The sequence below is a fragment of the Spinacia oleracea genome, chromosome 4 (genome assembly GCF_020520425.1).
Source record: "Spinacia oleracea cultivar Varoflay chromosome 4, BTI_SOV_V1, whole genome shotgun sequence".
In the NCBI taxonomy this organism is placed as follows: Eukaryota; Viridiplantae; Streptophyta; class Magnoliopsida; order Caryophyllales; family Amaranthaceae; genus Spinacia; species Spinacia oleracea.
Window position 1 is genome coordinate 168,119,372 of NC_079490.1, and position 25,856 is coordinate 168,145,227.

The 25,856-nt window shown below is 37.3% G+C and overlaps 2 protein-coding genes across 2 annotated transcripts; both read right to left on the reverse strand.

The window, feature by feature from the left end:
* Nucleotides 1–6,599: 6,599 nt before the first annotated feature.
* On the reverse strand, nt 6,600–9,593 carry LOC110801875 (uncharacterized protein At4g15970). The gene is made up of 3 exons (XM_022007282.2): nt 9,123–9,593; nt 7,865–8,236; nt 6,600–7,224 (listed from the first exon to the last, which is right to left on the reverse strand). Exons 1-3 carry the CDS (start codon nt 9,387–9,389, stop codon nt 6,739–6,741), a joined length of 1,125 nt encoding a protein of 374 aa, XP_021862974.1. The 5' UTR covers nt 9,390–9,593; the 3' UTR covers nt 6,600–6,738.
* An 8,792-nt stretch (nt 9,594–18,385) lies between these two features.
* Nucleotides 18,386–21,377, reverse strand: LOC110801876 (uncharacterized protein At4g15970). The gene is made up of 3 exons (XM_022007283.2): nt 20,941–21,377; nt 19,822–20,193; nt 18,386–19,040 (listed from the first exon to the last, which is right to left on the reverse strand). Exons 1-3 carry the CDS (start codon nt 21,118–21,120, stop codon nt 18,555–18,557), a joined length of 1,038 nt encoding a protein of 345 aa, XP_021862975.1. The 5' UTR covers nt 21,121–21,377; the 3' UTR covers nt 18,386–18,554.
* Nucleotides 21,378–25,856: the final 4,479 nt, after the last annotated feature.

Here is a 25,856-nt window from a genome sequence, read left to right on the forward strand (position 1 = left end):
ACATACCATTTACTTTTTGCCTGTTTCTATCTCCATTTGTCTTGCTTTTGATCATTGTATCTCCAGAATCGAACGTTTTGTTCAACCGTTGATCATCCAGAAAAATTAACTAAGTGTCCTTCTGACAATACCAATGAGTAAGGGAGCGTTCAAAGCAACTCCAAATGCAAATTCCATAACCCAAAATCGGATCCAAAACCAAAAACGATAGTAATAGTTGAACAACCGAAATAAAATTAAAGACATTTTCATTGAACCATTTTGTCGAACACCTTGTGTGCAGTTACAATCCTCATCACCTTCGATGCAAACAAAATATTACGGAGAATACAAACTCACCCATCAATGAAAATCTTAAGTGTACACCGAAAATAGTAATTTGTCGCCTGAAAATTTTGTTTTAATCAATTATAACAAAAACAAAACATGGAAAATATGGAGGAGAATTTTGGGGTTTTAATATGTGTTAATTTTCACTGTTTATCAATGGAGGAAAGGGGAAATTGAGGGAGAGTCAAAATAATTGCTGTAGCCCGTAGATGATGATGAAATAGAATGGTAACAATATTTTTTTTTTGGATTAATAGTTTACCTTCAAATGTTTCTTTGATTGACAATGGTAGAGATGAATGGAGATGAAAGAAAATGAAATCCATTACAATTTCACTTGGCGCTCAAACAACAACGGCGCAATTTTCTGAAAATAGTCCCGCCCACTTTCAAAGAAGGCGCAATTCTGTGAAAAAAATCCCGCTCAAATCTCAGTTTTCAGAATCAGTTTTCCCTCTCAATTTTTTGTAGGTTTTGGGAGGTGTCAAAAAATGAGTGGTGGTGTGCAAGAGCATCTTGCACACCATGTGTATCCCTAGCCTTTTCCTGATTCTTAGCTTATTTCTAACCAAATCCCACATCCCAACTTCATATAATATCATCGAAAAAGTAAAAAATGAATTAAGAAGATTCGGTCTAATAAGTACGTTTGTTCTTCTTGCGTACCCGAATTTTAATAATCATACCATAAATTCATAACTACTTAAAATAGCCGAACAAGGCTTGCTTTTTGAGTAACTTTTTTTTACCCAAAGTATCCCGTGTACTAATTTGTAATTACTAATTTTAATAAAAAAAAAAAACCTTACCGATTCATCTCGAGGAGGTTGAGTCAAAGATTCCCTTGAAGCATCATTGGACAACATTAGAAATAAGATTGAACATGTTGCGAGTAACAACAATGCTTTTGCCATTCTTTCTGAACTTTTTGAATTATTATTCTTCATTTTCGTTTCAATTGCAATTCTCTTTTTTACTATGTAATTATAACATAAATAACAACGTAATCCCCTAATTAATAAGGAAATAACAAATAAGGAAACTTTAATTTACATTTTTGTTGATTATTTGCCTTGCACTAAAATGATTTGTTTCTTAAAGTTGAGAACAAAATTAAATATGCAAGTTTTTGCACTTGAGAATTTTTACAATTTCTCCTTTGATGAATGATTTTTTTGTTTTCCGTTGATAAATACAATCGCATACTATGTACAACTGTACAAGTGTTTGTGTGTGTACTATTGTAGCTCATATTTAATTCGACATTGCTACAGGCCGCAATCGAAGACAACAAATATTGTTGTACTTGAATATGCAATATGGTGTATACCTATGGGGAACATGGCAGGTAAGGATATATGACGGGTAAACGAATGGAAATGAAAATAAAGACTGGTATTTACTAGAAAATTCGAGATCCATCTGTAAATGATAAAAGATTAGGAAAACAAGCATTTACTTAAATGAGAAATTATTTCTAAAAAACATTTTTTTTTTTGGTGTAGAAGAGGGCCAAGCCCAGAAAAAAAAAAAAAAAAAAAAAAAAAACGAAAGACAAAAAAGAAAGGCAAAACAACAAACTGAAAAAAGACCAAAAGAAAACAAACACAAACTGAAAAACTACACCCCACTAGAAGCATAGAGCAAGGGAACTGAACCCATTATCTATGCCAGGGCGTTTCTACCACCAACTTCACCTCGTCGTTGGCCCGTTTTCCGGCACCATTCGTGGCCAAGTCCTCCCCCCAAAGTCCTCCAATAAAATGGTTCGAAGGTCCTTCGGGACCGCCCCTAAAAGCTCGAAACTCCTGTCCAGTTGGACTCCATAGTTGGCTAACCAATCCGCCGCCCGGTTCGCCTCTCTATAGCAATGACTAATCGTCACCTTCCAACCATCTCTCTCAATGAGTGCCTTGCACCTCCGAACAATATGAATATATGGGGAGTTGAGAGGCGTGCTCCCAACAAGTAAATTGACCACAACCTCTGAGTCAACCGAGACCTCTACCAAACGATGTCTATCTTGCCATGCTATGCCTAGCCCTCTTTGAACCGCTAGAAGTTCAGCTTTAGTACTTGAACAAATGCCACAGTTTATGGCAAAGATTTCATAAACCTCACCACGGTGACCTCGAACTAGGCCCCCACCGCCTGCCTCACCGGGGTTTCCTTTAGAGGCCCCATCGGTGTTAAGACGCACCCATCCCTCTCTCGGAAAGAGCCACCTGATCAGCTCCTCTGTCCTCTTCCTCTTATTACCACAAAATAACTGTTCCTCCCTCTCCATAGCACGAGCTATCTCTCCTATACGGGCAAAAATAAACGCACCTTGGTCTAATGGGATGTTTGGGTTCTCATTAAAAACCCTCTCGTTCCTCCATTTCCACAGCCACCAACAAGTCATGGCGAACACTCGTGGCCAATGTTCAGATTGGACATTACTGTCCTTACTGACGTTCCTCAAGACCCACTCTTCAAAGGATTCCCTAGACCTCAGAACAACCTCAGGCATACCAACCTTGCGCCAAACAAGTGTAGCAGCAGGGCAATGTTTCACTATGTGCTCCACATTCTCTTCTATATATCCACAAATCTTGCACCTCGGATCATCAGTCATTCTTCTTACAAACCGGAAAGCGTTCGATGCCAGTCTTCACAAAGTCACCAGCCACATGAAAAAACAAATCTTCTGTGGAACACTAATGTTCCAAATATCCCGCCATCCATTCGTGGTAGGAATGTTAGGGACCCCCTCCTCTCTTATCAACTGCAAAGCCGATTTAATTGTGAACTTCCCGGAAGCCGATCCATTCCAGTATATTTCATCAATCCCCTCTTCATCATCTACCAACTCGTGAGCCGCTATCTCTTTGAGCTTACTAGGTGGCAGGTAGTCTGCGAATAATTCGATTTTCCACCCCGTGTTGGGGTCCCACATCTCGTCAACCGTGACATCCTGCACTGCTACTGGTGGTTCCGGGCAGGCCATACTAAGAAGTGGCTCATCCGTTGCCCATCTGTGATGCCAAAAGAAGGTGCGACGCCCATTACCCACAGCCATGTTTACCCCCTTTTGAACTACGTTTATGTTCTCCACAATACCTTTCCAAGCATTCGAGGCATCCGCCCTTGCCTGGAACATATCCACATCACACCTGTTATCACAGTACTTAGCACGCATAACTCGGGACCACAGGGTGTCCTTTTCGGCCAGTACACGCCACCCCAACTTAGCAAGAAAAGCCGCATTCGTTTTCCTCATGGGTCTAATCCCCAAACCCCCTTCCACCTTTGGCTTCGTTACCTTTTCCCACGCAACCAAGTGCATACGTTTCTTCTCCTCCGTGTCCCCCCACAGGAACCCCCTCACCTTTTTATCGACTTCATCGCATATCGCCCGTGGCAACCTAGTTGTGTGCATAGTGTAGAATGGAATTGAAACAAGGGAGGTTTGAGCTAAGGTGGCTCTTCCTGCAATAGACAGCGTTTTAGTTTTCCAACCCGAAAGTTTCTTGCTGATTTTATCCACTAAGTACTGGTAGTCTCTCCTCGACGCTCTACCATTAATAGTTGGGACCCCCAGGTACATACCTAGGTCCTCCGTGGCCTCCATCGAGAGACTTGAGAATATACCATCTCTCGTGTTTAGGTTGGTATTTGGCGAAAAAATAAACTCTGGATTTGTCATAGCTCACCTTGCTGCCAGAAGCCGAGCAAAAGAGGTCCAAACATTTTTTCATCACTTCTGCTTGTGCCACTGTCGCCTCACCAAACAGAATCAGGTCGTCCGCGAAGGCCAAGTTTGAAATCTTCGGGCCATTCCTGCTAGCTCTAACCGTTTTCCACCCTCCAAACTGCACTTCTCTATCAATCAAATGTATCAAACGTTCCATACATATGACATAGAGATAGGGGGATAGAGGATCCCCCTGTCTAATTCCACGGCTAGGGCTAAATTGCTCCATGGGTTCACCGTTCCATAAGATTTGCAGCCGGGCTGAGTTGATACACTTCATGACCAAGTCTACCATCTTACTCGGTAATCTTAACTCCATCAAGGACTTCCGAATAAAGTCCCACCTTAGTCGATCGTATGCCTTCTCGAAGTCTATTTTTACAGCCATAAAACCGGTCTTCCCTTGCTTCTTCCTCATAGTGTGAAGCATTTCTTGCACAATAATTACATTATCCGTGATCTGCCTTTTGGGAACAAAAGTACACTGTGTGGGGGGAGATGAGAGTGGGAAGCAACGGTTTTAGCCGATTGACAATGACCTTGGTCACGATCTTATACACAATGTTGCACAGCCCAATAGGGCAAAACTGGTTTGCTTTCGAAGGCGTGTCACACTTCGGGATGAGAACAAGGAAAGCATTATTGAGGCCCTCCGGAAAGTCTACCCCCTCGATTACTTCCTGTACCGTTCTAATCAAACTTGGACTGATCAAGTCCCAATACTTCTGGTAGAAAATAGGTTGAAAGCCATCCGGTCCCGGGGCCTTGAAAGCTTCCATACTCATAAGGGCAGCACGAACTTCGCAGGGAGCAAAGGGACGATTAATCAACTCAAACTCCTCGTCTTCTATCCGTGGAAAATAATCTTCCAGTAGATGTGCAATGTTTCCAGTACTTGAATTCTCCTCTTGGAACAAACTCTGCCAGTAATCCAATACCAGGTTCTTAACTAGTACTGGGTCCGTCACCCACTCTCCATTGTTATTCTGCAGTGTCTCGATCCGGTTCACCCTTCTTCGGATTATAGTCGAGATATGGAAGAACCTGGTATTACGGTCCCCGTCTTTTAGGGCATCTAATCTTGATTTTTGAAACCACAGTACTTCTTCTTGCTTCAGTACCTTCTCCATCTCCAGGATTAATTTACTCTCTAACTCTATTAGGTGCCTCGACCCGCCGCTCGAGAGTATTTTCTGTATGCCTTCTAGTCTTGCCCACAACTCCGATTTTTTTCGGAAAATATTATGGAAAATATTTCTGTTCCATGCTTCCAGCTTATTGGCAAAAAATTTCAGGAAAGGCACTAGGGGTTCTTCATTTTGCCAACTATTGTGAACAAACTCACTGAATTGGTCATGGTGGATCCACGCTGCCTGAAATCGGAAAGGTTTGCAGGCTACGGGGATTGGAGCAAACCCATTCGGGCTTATGAGTATAGGGCAGTGATCTGAACTAATTTTGGGTAGGTTACGAACTGCCCCTTCTTCAAACCGAAGCCTCCACTCTTCGTTAACTAGACCTCTGTCTAGTCTCGCTGCTTTAATGTTGTCTTCCGTTCCTCTTGCCCATGTATACGCAGGCCCAGAGCAACCAAGATCAATAAGCCCATTCTTCTCAATCCACTCCACGAACAGTCTACACCTTCGAACCATCTCATTCCCTCCAATCCCTATTTCTAAAAAACATGAGATTATATTACTTAAGTGAGAGATTATATTTCTAAAACAACAATCATTGGTCTCAAAATGTTCAAGATCCTGTTATAATAAATTTTACTTTTTGGACTTTAAGCGGACTTTGCGAAGCCCAACATCCTAGCTAAGATAATTCCAAGATTCTCAACTTTGATCATTGAAGCCCAATAAGGTAAGGTGTCCAGCCAACAGAAAAAATAAGTAGATAAGATAAGTTAATAAAAAATACGAAGTAAGAGTTATCCAAATATAATTTATAACTAAGTAAAATAAGTTTTGATATGTTCTAATAAGTTTATATAAGTTCAGATAAATTCGGATAAAATAAGTTTAGAAATAATAAGTGAAAATCAGGTGAGTAACACACACTCTTAATATGGCAGTGCAATAACATGAAATTCCAAACAAGTCAAATGGTAGTTATTAAGCAGAGTTCGCATGTTCAAAATTAATTAATCAAACTAAAATACTTGTTAGTAATTAGCCTTATTTCCCTTTTTTCATGCTCTTAGTATTTAGCCTTATTTTCTATGCACATGCCTTACCAAGCTAGATTTAACCTTATTACTATTGAGGTACTATCACTTCCTTAATCAATGAAAATGTAAACCTGATTTGCTTGTTCCTTATAATTTGTCCGAATTAATCAAGTTACCTTAATGTTCATGTACTTTACTTAAAACTTCATTTTCTACTTTTATTACCATTAACAAACTACTACATAATTAACAAGCATTAAATTGCTCGTAACTCATGATTATTGGCTTGTTTACATTTTCACACCAACCTCCACATCTTTGAAAACCTCATTACTTTGAACACTTATAAGTTTAATCATATTGTACCAACAAAAAGAGTTTAATTATAAATAATTACAAGTCTAAAACTTATCTATCGTTTCATTACACGGTAACTTCCAAGAATTAAAAAATAAATTGACACATCAAATTATTTACCTGTACGTACAAAGTATTTCACTCACATATGACATTTATTTGGGACCGTCCAATTTAAAGGCTGACGTGTCGTCGTATGATTGGAAGACAAATAAGTCTTCCAAACCTCAAGTGTAGTTTTAAGGTCAGCTATTTTGTTGTCTAAACCAATGCAACAATTAGCATGCATTGTACAAACCTTATTCAAATCCTTGCTTCGTTCGCAAAATCCACCAAAATAATCTGTATCCATAAATCTTAACTTCACTCCAAGTTCTCTTACAACGGTACCGTTTTTAATCTCGTTAAAAACATTTTGTTCGTGTAATCCGGGGTACGTGTGCCTGGAGGAAACCCAGAAATCGTAGAATTTGATGGTTCGATTGTTGGACCTTACGAAAAGGAATCCGTTGTTGGGAGCGTTTTGTATGTCGAATTCGTTGCCATTGAAGCTATCACATGAGGTTTGGAAGTCTGAATCGGGATTGAAACGTGGGAATGGATCTCGAAACCACATAACATCAGTATCCTGTCAAATAACATTAAATTTTTAGTTCAATATGAGTTTTTCAAATTAGTAAACATTCAAAATGCAATATATATAGACCTGATCAAAAAGTGGGTCGAGCTGGGTCAATCTTTGGGCCAAGTTTTTCTGCCAAAACCCACTATTTCGGGCCAATTTCATAACTAAAATCCAAGTTTAAATTGCCCAAAATCAACCTAAAAAATTTAAAAATCAAGTCAGCTCCGTAAAAAATTTCCCCAAAACCCACTATTTTTGGGAGTCAGACTCATGATAATCAGTTCTAATATATTTATGTCCTAGACCTTATCAAAAGGCAGGCCGAGCCAAGACGTAAAAATCAGGCCGCATGTCAGGCCGGGCCAGGCCAAGATTCGTGCATGTTTTTGTGCCCAAACACGCTATTTTGGGGTTAAAATGCCGGACTTTTCAGAACGGGCCAAATTTATAACTATAAAGTAGCTTTACGTTGCCCAAAGCCCGTTAAATCATTTAAAATTTCGAGTTAGGCGGGGCCCGAAAATCGGGGTTAAAACATCTGTCCAGACCCGCCAAATTTCTAACCGGGGCTCAAGCTGGTCAGGTCTAATATGTCCAAACTATTAAAATATAGCACGTGCGCGCATAAATGAACAATGCTTACCGTGAAAACAAAGTTGTACCCCAAGCTTAAAATAGTCTGCAAGAAAGCAAGTCTTTCCCACATCATCTCCAAATAGATAGGGGTCATAAACCTTGCTTCATTAGCCATTTTAGAAGACTGCTTAGTCTTGAGAAAATAGCAATGGAAACCCAAATTCCGGCATCGGAAATACGCTTTCTCGTCGACTGCTATAACAACCAGATGATCGAGAAGATGAGATGTATTGTTTCCAATTCTGAAACTCTCTAAGAATATATCAAATATGGAGTTTGGTTCTGCCCATGCATCGTTCAATGTTGTCAAAATTACTGTTTTGTCCTTGGTTGAAGCAGCCTCTAGAACCAACCTTAGATCGTAATACTCGTCTTTGACCTGCATATATAATACTGAGTAATTGAGTCCATGGTTTTAGAAAGAAAAAAAATATATTAGTCGTAGTATGTTTACTTTTCTAATGTTGAGATTAAGACAAACTAATATTGTATAATTGTATCCAATGTTTTAAATTTTGTTTTGTTCGTATGAGAAGCGTAGTTAAAAACAGTGGTTAATTATTACATGTCTACATCAAATGCCATATTATTAACGTATGTAGCGCGAATTGGACCTGTTCAATTCAATTCATTGATTAAATTATCATGTAATGTCAATTTTGATACTAGCTAGTATCATATAATGTACTTGTATAAGTTGTATTACATGATAATTTATAACATATATATAGTGCGACTGTGCGAGGACCAGTTCATCAATTAAATTATCTATGGTCAATTTTGATAGTAGTATGATATAATGTACTTCGTATAACATGATAATTTATATGAATTAATAATCCATCATTTCCTTTAGAAACATTATTGTAAATAGCGCTAATTAAATTAAGACAAAAACTAATTAACTTGAAAATTCATATTGTCATTATTAGCTAGATGGGGTACTCTTACATAAAGCTAGGATGTACTACATGTATTATGTATACTTTTTTTCTTTATTCGCGTTTTAATGTTCTATCTTAGGAATATTGATTTTTTACTCGAATTTTAGGCAAATGATTCTTCCAGAGATAAATACTTTGAAAAAATGATGATTTTCTTAAAGAAAATAAAATTATTCCTTGAAAAAATTAGTACCTCCCAAGTTTTCCATCTATTATTATTGTTTTATCATGAACCACACATTTATCAGGTCAAAAAACTCGAGTCTAAAACAAGTGTAATACGAGGTATAACAGAAATCAAGAGTACGTGTGGAAGCTCACCGGGACCGTGCCGTTATTGCCACCGTAGAAAGTCGATAAGCGCCCGAAACTCGGTACAAACTGGCCATTGTTGTTGCTCGAAGAGTAGAACAAAACAAGAAATGTAACTCCAAGTGCAGAAAAAACTAGTAAACTCTTCAAAATCCTCGAAAAATCGAACGCCTTTGTTATTACTAATGAATAATCATTATTATCCATGGCTGCGGTCGTAGTAATCACCTCCATAAACGGGCCTCTTTCGTCATTAATAACTTTTCCCTCCTCCATAACTCTTCTTGTTTGACTTAGCTTGTGTAGTTTGCTTCACTAGATGGCTGATTAACCCTTAATTAACCTGCCTTAATTAGCTTGGTTTAAAGAGCTTTGAGTAATTAATTATAAATTATGAATATTTAATTTATGGAAATCAAGAAAAGCATGGTAATTAAACCATAGGGAAGATGTTAGTTAGAGAGATATTTCAATAATTTGAAACAATACAAATCAAAAGAGTATAAATATAAGTATGTAGGTGATATCTCCTATTGGTAGACGAAGTATGAAAAAGTCAATTAAGTCCAGAATAATATGGTGGCCACTTTGGACCAAATTTAGTCCAATTAATTTGACACGTCATTAGTCATTAGATCAATTTCTAGACAAGTTCTTTTGTTGTCGTTGTGTGACTTGTGGGTATTCCTAAATTCAATTGGAATACAATAGAAAAGAGTATTGGGAAAAAATTTATCTTTACATAGAATAGTCTCTATTTAAGGAAATTAACTTTTGGCGGATAAATATGTTGGGTTTGTGTTGATTTTGTAAAAAGTAAGTTAATTTTATAATACGGAGTGCGATAAGTTGATAATTTACTTAATTATGTCAGTTTCGAGTTACTGTAATTTGCGTTTTTTTCATGTGTTAGATTTATCTCATGTCGTGTCAGAGATTGACCTTTTAGATGTATTATTCCAAAATTATTACGGTAGGTATCGAGAAGAAAAAGAATTACTAACGACGGATTTTTCTCTATAAACCCGTTATAAAAGGGGTCGGCATAATTGACTAGCCCAACTGTGACTCCGATCCGTTTCAAGTATCTTGTCAATTATTTGGTTCAATAGACTTTATACGCTAGGTTATGATGGGTTCCAAATACTTTTACATAGAACCATTCGCAAAAAGGACTGTATTTGAGTTTGTCATTATTAGTCGCCTGTCGTTAATAGACTTGTTTTCTGAAGTATAGGTAACGTTGGTCGCTTGAGTCCTAATCTAGGTTGTTTTAGGTCTCTTTATGGTGTGTATATGTACACATATTTGGCCTAAAATACCAAAATTAGCAATGACAAAAGAAAGTGTTTAGTCTAAATTAAGCTAAGAGATTGAAAATGAAGTGTGAATAAATTCTAATCGTAATTTCCAAAAATAAAAGGCGTGAAGTTCTTAGTAATTTCCCAAAATATATAATTCCTTTGTGGTCATAAATTGAAAATTGGAGTATTATTTATGAGATATTATTATTATTATTTTATTTATTTTTATTTTTATTTTTTTAATAATAATAATAATAATTACACTACAAGAAATTGTACTATTAACGACGGGAAATCCCGTCGCGAAAGGCCAATAATTGTTGATTAACGACGGGATATCATGTCGCGAACCCGTCATAAAAGGGGGCCGTCGTTAATAGAAATCCCGTCGTAAATCCATCGTAAACCCGTCGTAAAAGACATTTGCGACGGTTATTCCCGTCATTGTTTGGTTGTTAGCCCCGTCGCAAAAGACTTTTGCGACGGGATTTTTGACCCGTCGTAATTAAGTTGTCGTTAAAGATACAAATTCTTGTAATAATAACAAGTTTTTTCTCATTGATAAATGGGCCTATTGATAAATTAGTTTTGCAAGTTGGAAGCTACTCTAGCCACTAGCCAGTCATGAGTTGATAGCTAATTTAGTATGCAACAACTTGCAATTTATTTTTTTACTCTCTAATCTCTATGGCACAAATTTAGGAATTTACTTGAGATTGCTACCAAGTTCGAATAATTATTTAATGTTTACGGAGTATATACCAATATGTGTAATATGTACACAAATATAGTCATAATGGAGAGGAAATTCAAGTAAGTTAAACCTTTTCTCAATAAGAATGGCTTATGCGGTTAAAACTGACTTGATGTAGATTTATCTGACTGAAATCATCCAACACGATTTGTACCTGGACAAATAAAAGTGAAATTAACCAAAATCCAAATCGACCCAAACGAAACCAAATACATGCAGTTGAAATAGATTTGTTTCTCATAATATATAAGTTAATGTTCAATAAGTCTATATTCAATATATACGAAATTCATATGACTACAGATAATAATGGGTCAGATCGGGTCGGATTATACGAACTTTATATCTGACCCACCACTATTCGGACTCGATTTTTTTTTAAGTTGGACATGGACACATATTATATTTATCGGATTTGTGTCGGATTATTTTGCCTCGGATCGGGTCTATTGAGTCGAGTTCGGATTATGTTAGCACTTAAAATCAAAAAATAAGAGTTTTAACACATTATAATGTAATTTTAATATATTTGTTGATGAGGTGGCAATAGTATATAATCCGATTCTAGTCAAATTTTTGATTTTACACAAACTCCACCTCTTATAGGGTTTGGATCGGATTTTCACTTATTCGGATTGAATTTTTTTCGTCGGATCAAGTGGAAATCGGATCGGATTCGAACTGAATTGTCATTCCTATATGTGACGCGACATGAATACAATATACAATAAAATAATAAATGAAAACACGCAAATATAGAATCATACTAGAATATTCCAAGTTGTTGCTAAAAGATCTTTAATAAGAGAGAATAATGAAGTGGAATTAATTTCATATTCACATTTCAAGATTTGGAATTAATTTTCATGTTCAAGTAATGAACACTTCACTTGCATGATTAATTTCAATCATCCACGTTACCACGTATGTGGTCTCTACTCAACGGTAGTATACAGTACACTAGTATACTCCGTAGTATATAGTGTGTGATATTTTCCCATGAACTTTCAAGTCAGCCTTTTTCAAAATTTGTTCTTTATTGTACACCCGTATATGCGTAATTGACGTCTACATCGATCTACTATTTGTTTCAACGAACAAATAAAAATAGAACCCTAGCTAACATTAATGAATATTGGTATAGATCGATGTAGTAGCGAATGTCTACTGCTTTAGTTGGTACGTAAAGTCTTGAGAAGATATGATAAAATAATTCTCCAACTCGTCCTTTCTCATTAATTCAACTCCGTATATATATTACATGAGAAGGCTAATTACGTAACTCTATCTCATCATACAATATTAACAAATATACTCCGTATACTTATCGTAACATCCCCCTCAAGGTGGAGCATGAAGATCTCGAACGCCCATTTTGTTTAGAAAAAACTCAAATTGCGCCTTCCCCAACGCTTTGGTGAAAATATCCGCTAACTGCACCTTCGTTGATACATATGAGGGACAAATGATCCCCTCCTTGATCGCGTCACGAATAAAATGACAATCTGACTCAATGTGCTTCGTTCGTTCATGAAACACAGGATTCTGGGCAATGTGTAAAGCTGACTGACTATCACAAAACATGTTCATACCTTGCTTAAGCTCAACTCCCAAATCTCGTAGTAGTTGTTGCAACCACTTTAACTCACACGTCAATGCCGCCATCGAACGGTACTCTGCTTCTGCAGATGAACGGGAAACAGTATGTTGTTTCTTGGTCTTCCAAGACACTGGAGATAGACCAAGCAACACAAACCAACCAGTCAACGAACGACGCGTCAACGGGCAACTTGCCCAATCCGAATCACACCAACCTTCCAACTGTAATGTACTGTCGGAACGTAAGAGAATCCCTTGACCCGGACACTTTTTCAGATAACGAACCACCCTTAATGCGGCCTCCCAATGCTCCTCTCGCGGGGCTTGCATAAATTGCGACAAAATGTGAACGGAGTACGCCAAGTCGGGCCTTGTGACTGCCAAATAGATCAAGCGCCCAATCAAGCGCCTATACTTCTCTCCGTCTGCCAACACCGGTCCTTCAGCCAAGGCCAATTTGTGATTCTGCTCCATCGGAAAATCTACGGGCTTCGCTCCCAACAACCCCGTTTCTGAAATAATATCCAATGCATATTTTCTCTGACAGACATAAAATCCATGACTATTCCGAGCCACCTCAAGCCCTAGAAAATATTTCAGAGCACCTAGATTCTTCATTTTAAAACATTCACTCAAGTAAGCCTTAAAACTCTCTAAAGCCAACGTATTATTTCCTGCAATAATCATATCGTCGACATAAATAAGCACACTCAATTGCAACGCACCTTTGGTGAGGGTAAACAAAGAATAATCGGAAAGTGATTGCTTAAACCCGTATGTCTTCAGAGCCGTAGACAATTTCTCAAACCAACATCTCGGAGCCTGTTTAAGCCCGTACAACGACTTTCTCATTCTACAGACCTTATCTAAGGCATTTTTCTGAAAGCCAGGAGGGATTTTCATATAAATTTCTTCCTCTAAATCTCCATGCAAGAAAGCATTATGAACATCCATCTGGTGCACCTCCCAATTCTTAACAGCTGCGACAGCCAAAAAAGTACGGACCGTCGCCATTTTTGCTACCGGGGCAAACGTTTCATTATAATCTAGCCCTTCTTCCTGATGATTTCCCATACAGACTAGGCGTGCTTTTAAACGAAGTAAATTTCCGTCCTCATCACGCTTTTCTGTATACACCCATTTGCTTCCAAGTGCTTTCTTTCCTTCCGGCAAACTTTCTAATGTCCAAGTTCCCTGTTCTTCAAGAGCATCAATCTCAGCTGCCATTGCTTTTCGCCAACCCTCATGTTGCATAGCCTGTTTGAATGTTTTTGGAGCTTTTTCTTCCTGCAACGCTGCAATAAAATTTCTGTGTTTCGACGAAAAACGCTCATAATTAACAAAATATGTGATAGGATAAGGAGTACCTGAAGAGGATGTTGCCGTGGGTGAAGTTTCAGAAGTGCTATATTTTTTTCGTATTGTATGAAGCACACAATCCCGCAATTTTGTAGACGGAAACTTCTCACGTCTCCCTCTCCCCAACTCCGTATCACCATCCCTCCTATCACGTGTGCTATCCACAACACCTCCAATGTGTTGCTGCACATTACCAGAAATAACCTGCTGATATTGCCCAGTAGGTACAGCAGTTACAGAAGCTGTAGCTTCGCCCTCCACAGAAGCAGTCAGCTGCTGAGGCGCAAGATGGCTGGGTACAACTGGGCGCACCTCGCCCTGCGCCTCCTGCATCGCTTCACTTCGCCCCTGCAGCGCCTCAGACAGCGCCCCACTGCGCCCCAGCAGCGCCTCGCACCGCGCCTCCTGCATTCCATCGCCCTGTGCCTCATTTCTCGCAGAGCTCTCTGCAGTCACTGCAGTTTCAACATTCACTTCAGCCTGCACATCAGCACCCTCTGCCTGACCAGCAACATACCTGCTCCCAACCCCTTGTGAGCAAGACCTTGCTGTCCCCATAGAAGCATACCTGTCCTCACACTCATCCATATTCCAGTGATCAAAACCACCCACAAACTCACATTCATGTGCAACGCAATCCTCACCAGCATGCCCCAACGACTCAATGTACCCACTTGCATACGGAAACATTCGTTCGTGAAATTTTACATCACGAGAAACAAAAAACTCATGAGTCTCCAAGTCATACATTCGCCACCCTTTTTGACCAAATGGGTAACCAAGAAACACGCATTTCCTACTCCGTGACTCAAACTTGTCTCCCTTACTACGTTGATTATACGCATAGCACAAACAACCAAACACCCTTATAGACACATATGACGGAGGTTTACCAAACAACATCTCATAAGGCGTTTTATTTTGAAGAAGAGGTGTAGGGGTCCGATTAATCAAGAAACAAGCAGCAAGAATACATTCGCCCCAAAATTTCTTAGGCAAATTTCCTTGAAATCGCAATGCTCTACCCACATTCAGAATATGTTGATGTTTCCTCTCCACTCTCCCATTTTGTTGGGGTGTCCCGACACACGACGACTCAAACAATACACCATGCTTAAAAAAATAGCCTTGCAAGCAATTAAATTCCGTACCATTATCACTCCGAACAACTTTGATGTTTTGATTAAATTGACACTTGACAATAGCAATAAAATTAAGAAACATGGACTCAACTTCGGTTTTATTGCTAAGTAAATAAATCCACACACCTCTTGAAAAATCATCAACAATGGTAAGAAAATATTTTGCACCACAAGAAGAAGGTGTCTTATAAGGACCCCATAAATCAATATGCACTAATTCAAAAATTCTACTAGCTTGACTATCACTAATCGGAAAGCTCTCTCTACATTGTTTTGCACGCGGACATACATCACAAATGTTATTTTGCTTCCTAGCAGTACTACTCACATGAGGAAGTAACCTCAACACTTTTTCCGAAGGATGCCCCATACGCTGATGCCATAAGTCAACCACGCAATCCACCGCTAGCACCCTCACTTGCGGAACCCCACGGAAAAAATATAGTCCTTCTCTTCGATCACCCACGCCAATCACCATCTTCGTCGAATGGTCCTGAATAACACACATTTTGTTAGTAAATTGAGCAGAGCAGTTTAATTCGTCACTTAATTGAGTTACAGAAATTAAATTGCAATTTAATTTTGGTACAAACAAAACATTATCCAATACTAAACCACCCTCCAATGTTATTGAACCGTATTGATTAGAATTCGCCATTTGGCCATCCGGTAACACCACCGGACAATTATCCGATGTCTTGACATTACTCAAACTTGCAAGATCACCCGTCACATGATTAGAGGCTCCTGTGTCAATAATCCATTGTAAAGCGACCTTACCTTGTAATTTATGCGTAGGTTTATTTAATATGTCCATGATCTGTTGGACTTGATTGTCTGACACACCGGACAAGCCTTGTGTAGCTGCTGCCCCATTTGCTCCAGACAAGCCAACCACGCCTCCTGCTGCACTCACATTGGCCACCCGAGTTACTGTCGACGAGCCACTGCTCCGTCCACCTCTAGCTCCTCTATGTCCAACAGTCTTGCCGCCCCTGCCTGGCCCCCTGCCCCCTCGTTTTTTTTCATCCCACCAGTCGGGAAACCCAATGAGTTGATAACAACTCTCTTCCTCATGGCCCTCCCGATTGCAATGATTACAGAACTTTTCAGCAGTATCACCAGACCTCGGACGCGACTTCGTCTCCACCTTGAAAGCCATGACACCCTCCTTAGCCTTACCCCCCTTGGCACGCAGACTTTCTGTGTTCACAACAGACTGATATGCTTCATCTACAGAGGGTAATGGAGTCTGTGCGAGCAACTGCGCACGTATAGCTTCATAATGGTCGTCCAGACCGATCAAAAAATAGTGTAGATGATCTTCCTCCCTTATATCTCCCACCTGCTTGGCTATATTACATGAACAACCTGTACAGGTGCATCTAGGTACTCTAGCATATTGAACAAACTCTTTCCATATCTTGGATAAGCGACCAAAATAGACTGTAACACTCTCCGAAACTGACTGTTTGCAGTCACCTAAGGCCAATTTAATATGGCAGACTCGTGTACCGCTAACTACGCAGTACCTCTTCCTCAAATGAGTCCATAGTTCACCAGCAATGTCAAAATCTTCTACCGTTGATCGCAAACTTTCATCAATAGTATTAGTGATCCACGACACTAGCATTGAATTCACAGCGACCCAATGTCTCATCTTGGTCGCATCCGTCTTAGGCTCCTGAATGGAACCATCAAGAAAGCCGTATTTGAATTTAGAGATCATCGATCGCCGCACGGCCTTAGCCCATTCATCGTAATTGGACGTCCCACGGAGTTTGACGGGCGTAATCACCACCCCGGGTCCATCACTCGAGCCAAGATAATAGTCTAGATCAACCTCCTCTCCGTCTTTTCCCATAATACTGGAAGAACGCACAAACTCACGCTCAAAGGAAGATGGGTATACCTCAGAATATCGCTGTTCTCAATGACTGCGGAAGAGAAAAAAAACTAGGTTTAACCTAGGCTCATGATACCATGATAAAATAATTCTCCAACTCGTCCTTTCTCATTAATTCAACTCCGTATATATATTACATGAGAAGGCTAATTACGTAACTCTATCTCATCATACAATATTAACAAATATACTCCGTATACTTATCGTAACAAGATACCATACTATCCAAGATATTGAAATGGATCATGTCTACATCATTTGTTGTTGAAATATAAATTACCTCACCGGAATGCGATCATTCTGTTGATTATTTCCCGGAAATTAAGGGTAAATTAATATTGAGCTACAATCTAGCACCAACGAAAGAAGTGTACAACAATTGGGATCTTGGCTAAAAAAAAAATCTTAATTTTAGTTAACCAATCCGTGGACTATGGACCATGGTGCACAGTGAGCATGGTGCACCATGTGCACCAAAAGAACACATGTGCATAAACAAAAGAACATGACACTACGAAAAAAGAACATGCGATATAATGTTTCATATTTTTGTTATAAAAAATAACATATTTCCCTATTTATTAAAAATATATAAAAAAAATATCCACATTCTTTTCACGTAACCAGATGTTCTTTTAGTTATATACTAGTTTTCTTAAGGTGCATCATACTAACTGTGCACCATGGTCCACCTTCTAAATTGCGCCCCTATCTATAATTTCGAAATCCACCGTTGCAATCTAGTGCGGTAATATACATTTGTAGCCGGTTTGTAGAAATATGATATTTTTAAAGATAATAGAAAACTTTGAAGATGAATTCTTTCTCTAGCTGTATTATTAACTCAGCAACTTCCAAAATTGTAAATCAAATTAACTAGAACCACACGTCCTCGTTCAATCAAAGAGCAGATCAGCCCGCAGAATTTGTTTGACTATTCATAACGTAACATTGTTATTTTATATTTGTATTAGAATAATGGATTTCCGCTTCCATCATTATGTTGTCGTATAGAAGAACTTAAGACTCTGTTCTGTGTACCGTCAAGGGTATGTACATCCTAATTGAAAGTTAAGTTAGAGTCACTATTCACTAAGTCACATTAGAGATGGTACCGACGTAATAGGTCGGGTTAACTTGAGTCAACCAAAACGAAACCAACATGAATTATGAATATAATCAGACCACTAAAAGAGTGAGTTAACGTATCCTTGAAAAGCTCGTTACTTTGAACATGCAATTGAATCATAACTACTGTGGAGATACGTACTACAATTTATGTACTCGTATAATTTAATTAGTTACACTATAATTTTCAAAAAAAATAAAGTGACACATCAATTCATATAAGAGAAGAAAACTTATACACCTAACTAATTAATGAAGGCATTTCATTGGAACCCTCCAATTTGAAGGTTGTGGTGTTGTGTAATTGTTTGAGGACAAATAAGTTTTCCAAACCTCAAGTGTAGTATTAAGATCAGCTATTTTGTTGTGCAACCCAAAACAACAATTAGCATGCATTGTGCAAACCTTGTTGAAATCCTTGCTTCTTTCGCAAAACCCACCAAAATAATCTGTGTCCATGAATCTTAGCTTCACCCCTAGTTTTCTTACGAAATTACCGTTCTTTATCTTGTTAAAAACTTCTTGTTCGTTCCATCGGCGGTATTTGTGTCTTGAAGAAACCCAGAAATCGTAGAATTGGATAGTTCGATTGTTAGACCATACGAAAACATATCCGTTGTTCGGAGAGTTTTGTATGTCGTATTCATTTCCGTTGAAACGGTCGCATGAGGTTTGGAAGTCTGCATCGAGAGTGAAATGTGGGAATGGATCTCGCAACCACATAACATCAGTATCCTGTCAAAAAAAAAAGCTTAATTCATTCAACATGACTTCACATAAGTTTTTGTTTTACATATATACACGTAGTATGTTCAATTTATTAAAACGTGTCACATTGCACGCGTAAAGATGGTTGTGGGCCGAGCCCACGGGCCATGTGCCTGAACGAGTCTGGTTCACACCAACCCCGTTTGTATCGGATCAGGTCGAACATTTTAGAAATGGAGCCTAGGCCCATGTGTCGTAGACATGATCATCTATCGCCCGACCCGAAAGGTATGGCCTTGGGCAACCTCAAATACACATTTTTAAACCAAAGTCGAAATCGGTCTGAAAAAACTCGTTTTGGCCCGAAAAGCCAACACTAAATTTATGGATTTGGGCATGAGTTTTTATTTTAAAGTCGGCCCGACCCGAATTTTGATCACCTCTAATGTGTCGGGTCGGGTCGTCTTGTCTAAGCCTAATTTTACTAAATTTATCCTGCTTTGTCGTGTCGGGTCGGATCGTGTTATACTTTTTCCAAAATACTGCGGCTCAGTCTCAACCCACAAGCCACAACAGCGTACCCTTGTTAGTCCGTGCTTTTTCGTGTCGGGCCGGGCTTTTTGTGCCGGGTCAGGTCGGGCATCGCCCCGCCGACAACTATCTTTACACATGCGCCCATACACAAAGTGCACGTGGACGTCTTGTGACATTTTTTTTTCTTTTTCAATTAAAAGAGTGCATGTATGTACGTTTAATACAGAGGTAAGAAACAGAGAATCAAAGATAGAGAGATTAATTAATTACGTACCGTGAAGACAAAGTTGTAGCCCAAGCTTAAAATAGTTTGCAAGAAAGCAAGTCTTCCCCACATCATCTCCAAATAAATGGGAGTCATGAACTTAGCTTCATGAGCCATCTTAGATGACTGGTTAGTCTTGAGATAATAACAATGGAAACCCAATTCCTCGCATCGAAAATACGCCTTGTCGTCGACTGCTATAACAAGCAGATGATTGAGAAGGTGAGATGTATTGTTTCCAATTCTGAAACTTTCTAAGAACATATCAAATATGGAGTTTGGTTCGGCCCATGCTTCGTTCAAAGTTGTCAAAATTACTGTTTTCTCCTTGGTTGAAGCCGCCTCTAGAACCTTCCTCAAGTCATAATACTCGTCTTTGACCTTCACACATAATACGTTCATACTATCAGATTATACTGACACTTATTTAACTGTTAGATAATGTATTACTTCGTAAGATCTAACCCATGAAATATTAAGTATGAGTTTTCCACATTGATAAAAGAGAGATATAGTCGCTTGATAAGGCTAATGGACAACTCTACTTATTGCTATATGATTTTAAGGTGGAACTTTCTTTGGACTTGTTAACACTATAAGAAAACGGAGTTTTTTCGACTGTCATATTCAGTTGGTAAATGGCTGAAAATAGTCGGTAAACGATTTTTTGACTGAAAATGGTCAGTAAAGAGTAGTCGGTATTAACCTGGAATTCAGTCGGTAAAATCTAGTTAGAAAGTAATCAATCAGTCAGAAATAAGTGGACTTTCTCTATTGAAGACGGAGCGCGGTCCAGGCCCGTATTTAATATAATGCTTAATACGTAATGCTTGCTATCTTAGTTGGGTATAATAAGTATTAGGTGGGTTATTACTTACTAGCGAGATATTATGGAGTACATACATAAAATTGAAATACATAGACGTAGTATAAAGAATGTATAACACCAGGTTCTTTTTGGTTGAATTTAGCTTTTTAAATTCAGTTTAGTTCAGTTTAATTCATTTGATTAACATAAGTGTTTTATCATGAATCTTTACTTATGACAAAAATAAATCGAGTCTATATACACTAATTACAAAAAAAAAGTGTGCACAACAGAAATCAAAAGTACTACCGGAAGCTCACCGTGACATTGCCGTAGAACGCACGCCGGAAACTTTGCAGAGAGTCTACAGAGTGCCGGCTATTGTTGGGTGAAGAATAGTACAAAACGAAGAATACAACTCCAAGCATCGAATAAAACACTGGACTCTTTAAAATCCTCCAAAATTCATTATTCGTGGTCGTCGTCGTTATTGCCCCCATAAATATATATATATATATATATATATATGATCGGACTGCTTGATCTGCTCTAGTCGGTAGTGAGGGTTGATTAATTAACCCTTAATCAACGTTTGAAGAAACTAATTTAAGAAAACATATAACTAATGGCGAACACCAAAAAGGCAAAAACACAGGAAGATGTGGGAGACAAGTTTTTAGGAAATGTGTGCGAAGCTGTTTTCGAAGCTTTCCACTGGCTTAATTAGCTTAGTTTTTAAAATTATTTTGATTATGAAATACTCCAGTTTAAGTCCAAAAGGTTGGTTGCCATTTTGGACCATTTTATAGTCCAATTAATTTAACACGTCATTATTCATTAGTCATTATGTCAGTTTCCACTTTCCAGTCATGTTCTATCTTTTGTTCGTTGTCCTTGTGTGTTTTGTGGCTAGCTTGTGGAGTTGTGGGTATTCTATTATTTATTTATTTGAATTTTAGGTGATGTTGGGTTGATATGAAAAATCTTAGGAAATATGGAGTATGTTTTTATAAAGTAGAAAATTGTATGATTTTTTGGTTGACGAAAACATGGGAGGTCATATTTTCTAGAAATTTTCACTTCCTACAAAATGGAGAAAGTTGTTTGGAGCATCTCCAATGGTTGTAGCTAGGGACTTGCTTGCAATTTTTAGAAATTCCAAGCTACTAGCTTGACCATTGGAGTTCAAATGATAAATTAGCTTGGCCAAGAAAATTAGCTTATTTAAACTAATTTGCTTGAAAAAACTTGGCCAATGAAATAATATTAAATTAAATTAAATTAAAATATTAATTGACAAATATGACTACATTAATTATTAAGCTAGTAGCTAACCACTAGGGCACTAACTAGCTAGAAATGAAAGTAGCTTAAAATATTATGTGGCATGACAAGCTAATTTATAAATTAGCTTACCTAGGTTCCCCACTTTCCTTAGATAAGTAAAAACTTTCATGTGAATTATTTTCCATATTTAACCAAACAATAACACACACTTCTTAGGAATATCTTATACATGGGAAAAAACTTCTTTCTAGGAAATTCTTCTTCCCATAATCAACCAAACGACCCCTTAAACGTTGTAATTAGTTTGGTTAAATAATTTGTTGATACTAAATTACTAAGTGATAACAACATATAGAGAAACGATATTAAGTAGATTTCGACAGCCTATTGGTGCAAGTTTGTAGTGACAAACCGCTCTCAAAAGGTTAACACAACAAGACTTTTGGGTTTGTGTTTAGGGTTTTATCTCTTTTCATAAATCTCAATGATGTTGATTTAGGAAAAGAATAAAATGGGACTATTTATATGTTTCACGAAAAAAGAAAAATTAACAAAGTGGCTTCAAGTCTTACCGGTGCTAAACCCAACTCAAAAACCTCCGTAATCCAGATGCATTATTAATTTCAACAATTATATATTATATATTAACAATAGAAAAGAGTACATGTTGGAAAATTTTGGGCCTTTAGGCCTTTTGCAGTTTGAGTTTTAAATTTTTTTACCCGATTCATTAGAGGTAATCCGGATTCGTGGTAAGTTTTGGGTGGATAGGTTTCAGTCATCTCTCAATTGTTGTTGCAGGGGATCGAACACGGGTCCTACCTACCAAGTTCAGCTCCATTCACCATTAAACCAACAGACAATTAGTAAAATTTTATTTTAATATATATTACTCTAGTATTAAGTTAGCCAAGTGAGTAACCCATACAATAAGTATTTAACTACGACGTAATTGTAAATTGTCGTGACAAAATAAGATCCGTCTGACCGTCTTACAAGAAATTGCTGATTTTAATGTCGGTAAGTAACTACTCCGTACTCCGTAAGTATTAACTGTATTATGGGAGTCCATATGTATATTCAGGAATCTAGGTATCATATCCCTTATCATTATTAATTATCGTGATGTTTTTTAAATGGTAGGTAGGTAACGTAGGTCGGTTGAGTCCTAATTAGTTCGGTCTCTTTTGTTGTGAACTTCTACAAACATTTGGCCACACATGCCAATGAAGAGATCAAGTATCTAAAATTACGTAGATGTCAACTAGTTTAATCGGTAAAATTTTAAGGAGTTGATGTGATTAGTATCCAGTTGTCGCCTTATACTTCGTGCCTCTCTCTACACCCAAAAAAAAAAAAGGTATATAAAACTATCTCTTTAACAATTTAAGTGTAGGAGAAAAACACGATTAAAGAACGTGTTTAGACTAATAAGATAGATAAAAGTTGGTGGAATTGAGGACAGCCTGTTAGGGACGTACTCAAAAACCTATGATATACCGCGAGCTAGTATATCTATTTGATTTTTTGTTCACTTTATTAATTTAGCTTATTGATCAACTACACGAAGCTGGTCGAGGTATATCCGGTAATAAGACGAAGGTTGTCGGGATAAAACGATGATGAGAAAAATAACAAGTGAAAAGAAAGTTTGAAGTTCTTATAGTAACTAATTAATGAAAATAAAAAGTGTAAAGTTAAATAATTAAATACTATTTTTCTGGGATTAATAAGGAGAAAGATCTTACTAAACCAACACCTTTCACAGATTAGTTAGTCCAATCACACATGTCAACACTTTAGAGTAAGGATGATAAGATAATCTCTACTTCCAAGCACAAACGCGTATAATGAGGTTCGAACTTGTGATTTCTAAGTTACAAGGTGAATTTCCTACCATTTACATTAAAAAAAACTTGATTTTGACTTTTTTTAAAAGATAGAGTGTCAAAATATGTTTCTGTCCATAACTATGATCATAAATAACCCATTGATTAGTTTTACAAATTGTAGTATTGTGCGTCTATGCAGTTGACCCAAATCTAGGATTTTACCAAGTACTCCGTACATGTGAGGTGTGATTGTGTGTCGTTTTTTTTTTGGCGGAAGTGACAAATACCGTTGGTATGCGTTTTTCAAGCCAACCTAACCGAAATTGATAGGCCCAATTAACTGGCGCAACATGACCCATACCTGAAATTAATAACCCAAAACAAACATAACTTGATTGTTTGTCCTTTGTTATCCATCAATTTTTTTTTTGTATTTATACAAGAAATAAAGAACATAAGGATATGAATTACAAGCGATTTCCGTAGAAAATGTTTTACCAAAACACGCCACATTTAATACTTCATAATTTTCAATTTATCGTTCACGTTAACAAACCTTTTTTTAAAAAAAAAAAATTAAATTATTGATAAATACAGATCCGCCAATTCATTTTACCAATTCACTTGTCATGCAAAAATCAAGGGGAAGTTGGCGGTTTCGTCATAAATCGTCAATTCAGTTGGTGGTTTATTGTCTTTCATCATGCTTGGACAACAATTTTAACTACAACCGATCTATCAATTTTTTTTAATCAATAATATTAAAAAAAAATATTGCCACATACTACATCTGTTTCAAAGTGATATTTACACTTTCTGTTTTAGTCCATTTCTTAGAGCATCTCCAATTGTTGTAGCTAGGGACTAGCTTGAAATTTATAAAAGTTTCAAGCTAATAGCTAGACCGTTGGAGTGAGAGTAATAAATTAGCTTGGCCAAGCAAATTAGCTTAAACAAGCTAATTTGCTTGACAACTAGCTCTCAAAAATTGCAAAATAATTAATTGACAAGTGGGACAAATGGGACCAATTTAAATAACAAGCTAGTTGCTAGCTATTGAAGCACAAATTAGCTAGACAATGTAATAACTTGAAATCCTATGTGGCATAACAAGCTAATTGTCAAATTCGCCTACCATTAGAGATGCTCTTAATGTTCTTTCCCAAATTCTTATATGAGACTGTCCTCACCATCAGTTGATGGTGAGACCAGTTCACACTTGCGAATTTAGGTATGTTATTTCTATAGTTTAGACATGTTACTTCTTTTTTTTATAATTTTAGAGGAGGTATTTTTTTTTTTAGTTTAAGTATGTTATTTCTATAGTTTATACATGTTACTTTTTTTTTATACGGAGTAGTTTTAGGAGAGATACCTTCTTAGTTTAGGTATGTTACTTCTATAGTTTAGACATGTTACTTTTTTTATATATAATTTTAGAGGAAGTACTTTTTTTTAGTTTAGGTATGTTACTTCTATAGTTTATACATGTTACTTTTTTTTATACGGAGTAGTTTTAGGGGAGATACCTTCTTAGTTTAGGTATGTTACTTCTATAGTTTAGACATGTTACTTTTTTTTAAATAATTTTAGAGGAGATATTTTTTTAGTTTAGGTATGTTTTTTTTTTGACGAGAGTTTAGGTATGTTACTTCTATAGTTTAGATATGTTACTTTTTTTTTTATAATTTTAGATGAGGTACTTTTTTAGTTTAGGTATGTTACTTCTATAGTTTAGACATGTTACTTTTTTTTTTATACGGAATAGTTTTAGGGGAGGTACATTTTTAGTTTAGGTATGTTACTTCTATAGTTTAGACATGTTACTTTTTTTTTTTTTTTTTTTTTTTTTTTTTTTTTTAATTTTAGAGGAGGTACTTTTTTAGTTTAGGTATGTTACTTCTATAGTTTAGATCTGTTACTTTTTTTTTATTATTATATAGTTTTAGGGGAGGTATGCTATTGGTTTCGCCCTCGTCACACCATCAAGTTGATGGTGTGACTGGTCTTACAGGAGACGCGCTAATGTTCTTTACACTTTGTTTTATTCTATTTTTTGATATGAAAATTTACTGTCTTACCCCTTTTACCCCCAAAACATTTACAACTTTTCACAA

Excerpts from the sequence above, each read along its gene's own strand:
- LOC110801876 (XM_022007283.2), bottom strand. The coding sequence starts at position 21,120 with ATGGGGGCAATAACGACGACGACCACGAATAATGAATTTTGGAGGATT. Across the intron at positions 20,194-20,940 it reads CGTTCTACGGCAATGTCACG|GTCAAAGACGAGTATTATGA; the intron begins GTGAGCTTCCGG and ends TTATGTGTGAAG. Across the intron at positions 19,041-19,821 it reads GCTACAACTTTGTCTTCACG|GATACTGATGTTATGTGGTT; the intron begins GTACGTAATTAA and ends TTTTTTTGACAG.
- LOC110801875 (XM_022007282.2), bottom strand. The coding sequence starts at position 9,389 with ATGGAGGAGGGAAAAGTTATTAATGACGAAAGAGGCCCGTTTATGGAG. Across the intron at positions 8,237-9,122 it reads GCAATAACGGCACGGTCCCG|GTCAAAGACGAGTATTACGA; the intron begins GTGAGCTTCCAC and ends TTATATATGCAG. Across the intron at positions 7,225-7,864 it reads GGTACAACTTTGTTTTCACG|GATACTGATGTTATGTGGTT; the intron begins GTAAGCATTGTT and ends GTTATTTGACAG.